This window comes from Miscanthus floridulus, chromosome 14, assembly GCF_019320115.1.
Source record: "Miscanthus floridulus cultivar M001 chromosome 14, ASM1932011v1, whole genome shotgun sequence".
Lineage (NCBI taxonomy): Eukaryota > Viridiplantae > Streptophyta > Magnoliopsida > Poales > Poaceae > Miscanthus > Miscanthus floridulus.
This window is the reverse complement of record NC_089593.1, coordinates 73,803,666-73,806,088: the sequence shown is the minus strand read 5'-3', so window position 1 is coordinate 73,806,088 and position 2,423 is coordinate 73,803,666. Positions and strand designations below refer to the sequence as shown.

Sequence of the window (2,423 nt, the reverse complement as noted above, 5' to 3'; positions counted from 1 at the left end):
GGTCTGACCCATGTTCAGCGTGATTACACACAGTTGGGCTCTCTTTTTATGCCACCATGAAAAACTTGCACTCTCCATAAATGTTCCCAAGGAAGGCTTCCATTTCCATTTCTGCCAGCGCATGCAGCTCACTACGCAACACATCACCACTGCCAATGGCCGTGGCATTCCTAGCCACATGCCTGGTCATCCTCGTGCTCAGCTCCGTTGTCTGGCTGCGCGGCCGTCGGAGGCCACTTAACCTCCCTCCGGGTCCACGCGGGTGGCCGGTGTTTGGCAGCCTCGGCTTGTTGGCTGGCGAGCTCCCGCCGCACCGCGCGCTAGCCAAGCTCGCGGCGCGCCATGGCCCGCTCATGCATCTCCGGCTTGGCTCCATCGACACCGTGGTGGCGTCATCGGCGGAGACGGCTCGGCTGGTCCTCAGGACCCATGACCTTGCCTTCGCCGACCGCCCGCCCACGGCCGGCGGCGCAATCCTCACCTATGGCTACAAGGGCATCCTGATGACTCCCTACAGCCCATACTGGCGTATGGCACGCAAGCTCTGCGCCACCGAGCTCTTCTCCCCGCGCCGCGTCGACTCGTTCGAGCACATGCGCGCACAAGAGATGCGCGCACTGGCGCGCGGCCTGTTCGAGACCGCGGGCACGGCCATTGTGGTGAAGGAGCACCTCGTGAGCTTCACCATGCGGAACATCCTTCGCATGGCCGTCGGGGACAAGTGGCTGGGCATCTACGCCAGTGAGGAAGGCGAGGCGTTTCGGCGCACCCTGGATGAGGCGTTCGCGGTGACCAGCGCGGTGAGTAATAACATCGGCGAGTGGGTGCCGTGGCTGGGGCGGCTTGACGTGCAGGGTTTCACTCGGCGGATGAAGAGGGTGCACGAGCAGCTGGACCGGTTTTCGGAGCAGATCCTCGACGAGCACGAGACAGACCGGCGGCGTTGTGCCAGAGACGGCGGCGGCGAGTTCACAGCAACGACAGACCTGGTGGACGTGCTGCTGCAGCTAGCCGAGGGTGACGGGTTTGAGGAGGAAATGGAGGCCCGGCTTACACGCGATGGTGCGAAGGCCTTCATCCTGGACATCATCGCCGGCGGCACGGAGACTGGGGCGACAACGATGGAGTGGGCCATGGCGGAGCTCCTCCGCCGCCCAGACGCCATCGCGGCCACCACCGCCGAGCTAGGCCGCGTGGTGGGCCGTGGTCGCTGGGTCACGGAGCGTGACCTACCGGCGCTCCCGTACTTGGACGCTGTGTTGAAGGAGACGATGCGGCTTCATCCTGTGGCCCCTCTCCTGGCCCCTCGTCGTGCCCGCGAGGACAGGGTGGTCGCAGGCTACGACATCCCGACCGGCACACGCGTGCTGGTGAACGCGTGGGCTGTGGCGCGTGACCCGGCGTCGTGGCCTGACGCGCCTGAAGCTTTCCGGCCGGAGCGATTCCTCGCCGGGGATGCCGCCGAGGATGTGGACGTGCGCGGAGCGCACTTTCAGCTACTCCCATTCGGGGCCGGGCGGCGGATGTGCCCAGCGTACAATCTCGCGATGAAGGAGATGGCGGCGGCCCTAGCGAACCTGCTGCACGGGTTCACGTGGCGGCTGCCGGACGGGGTGGCGCCCGAGGACGTGAGCATGGAAGAATTCTTTGGGCTGGCGATGAGCCGGAAAGTGCCCCTCGTCGCCATCGCCGAGCCCAGGCTGCCGGAGCACCTGTACGCCGGTGTGGACTAACAACCAAGCTTATGAGCTGTTTGGATCTTCTAAAGACTATGAGATCTAGATTCTAGACAGTGATTCTAGAATCTGGATTCTGGATAATAAAAATAGGAAAAAGTCCAAATTACTCCCCTCAAGTTTGGCATGTGTCCAGATTACCCTCTAAACTTACATTTGGTTCAATTTACTCCCTCCAACTATTTCAGTTTGATCTAGTTTACCTCTTAACATGGTTTGTTATTTTTGTTTTTCCACGTATTAGTTGAGTCTTAATATCAACTTTTGTGATATGATAGAGAACAACATAAGTTATGTTAGAAAAATATAACTTAACTTTTTGCCACTATTTTGATAGCTTAGGAAATTTAATAATAAATTAACACTAGAGATATAATATCGTATAAAACATAATGATGAAAAATTCATAGTGCATTTTTCTAACACAAAATACAATGTCCTCTATCACCTCACAAAATTTGAAACTAAAATACAATTTGTACATAGAGAAATAAAAAAGAAAAATCTCTTTAAGGTGTTTGTTGGACCAACCTAAATAGTTGGAGGGAGTAAATTGAATCAAATGTTAGTTTGGGGGTTATTTGGACATAGGCCAAACTTGGAGTTAGTAATATGAACTTTTTCCATAAAAATAGGGTATACCTATTATCACCAAATACTAGGAGGAAGATGGATAATTAGAATTTC

The 2,423-nt window shown here is 55.6% G+C and overlaps 1 protein-coding gene across 1 annotated transcript; it reads left to right on the top strand.

The window, feature by feature from the left end:
* Positions 1–24: 24 nt before the first annotated feature.
* Positions 25–2,423, top strand: LOC136505186 (trimethyltridecatetraene synthase-like). The gene has a single exon (XM_066500306.1). It carries the CDS (start codon positions 81–83, stop codon positions 1,731–1,733), a length of 1,653 nt encoding a protein of 550 aa, XP_066356403.1. The 5' UTR covers positions 25–80; the 3' UTR covers positions 1,734–2,423.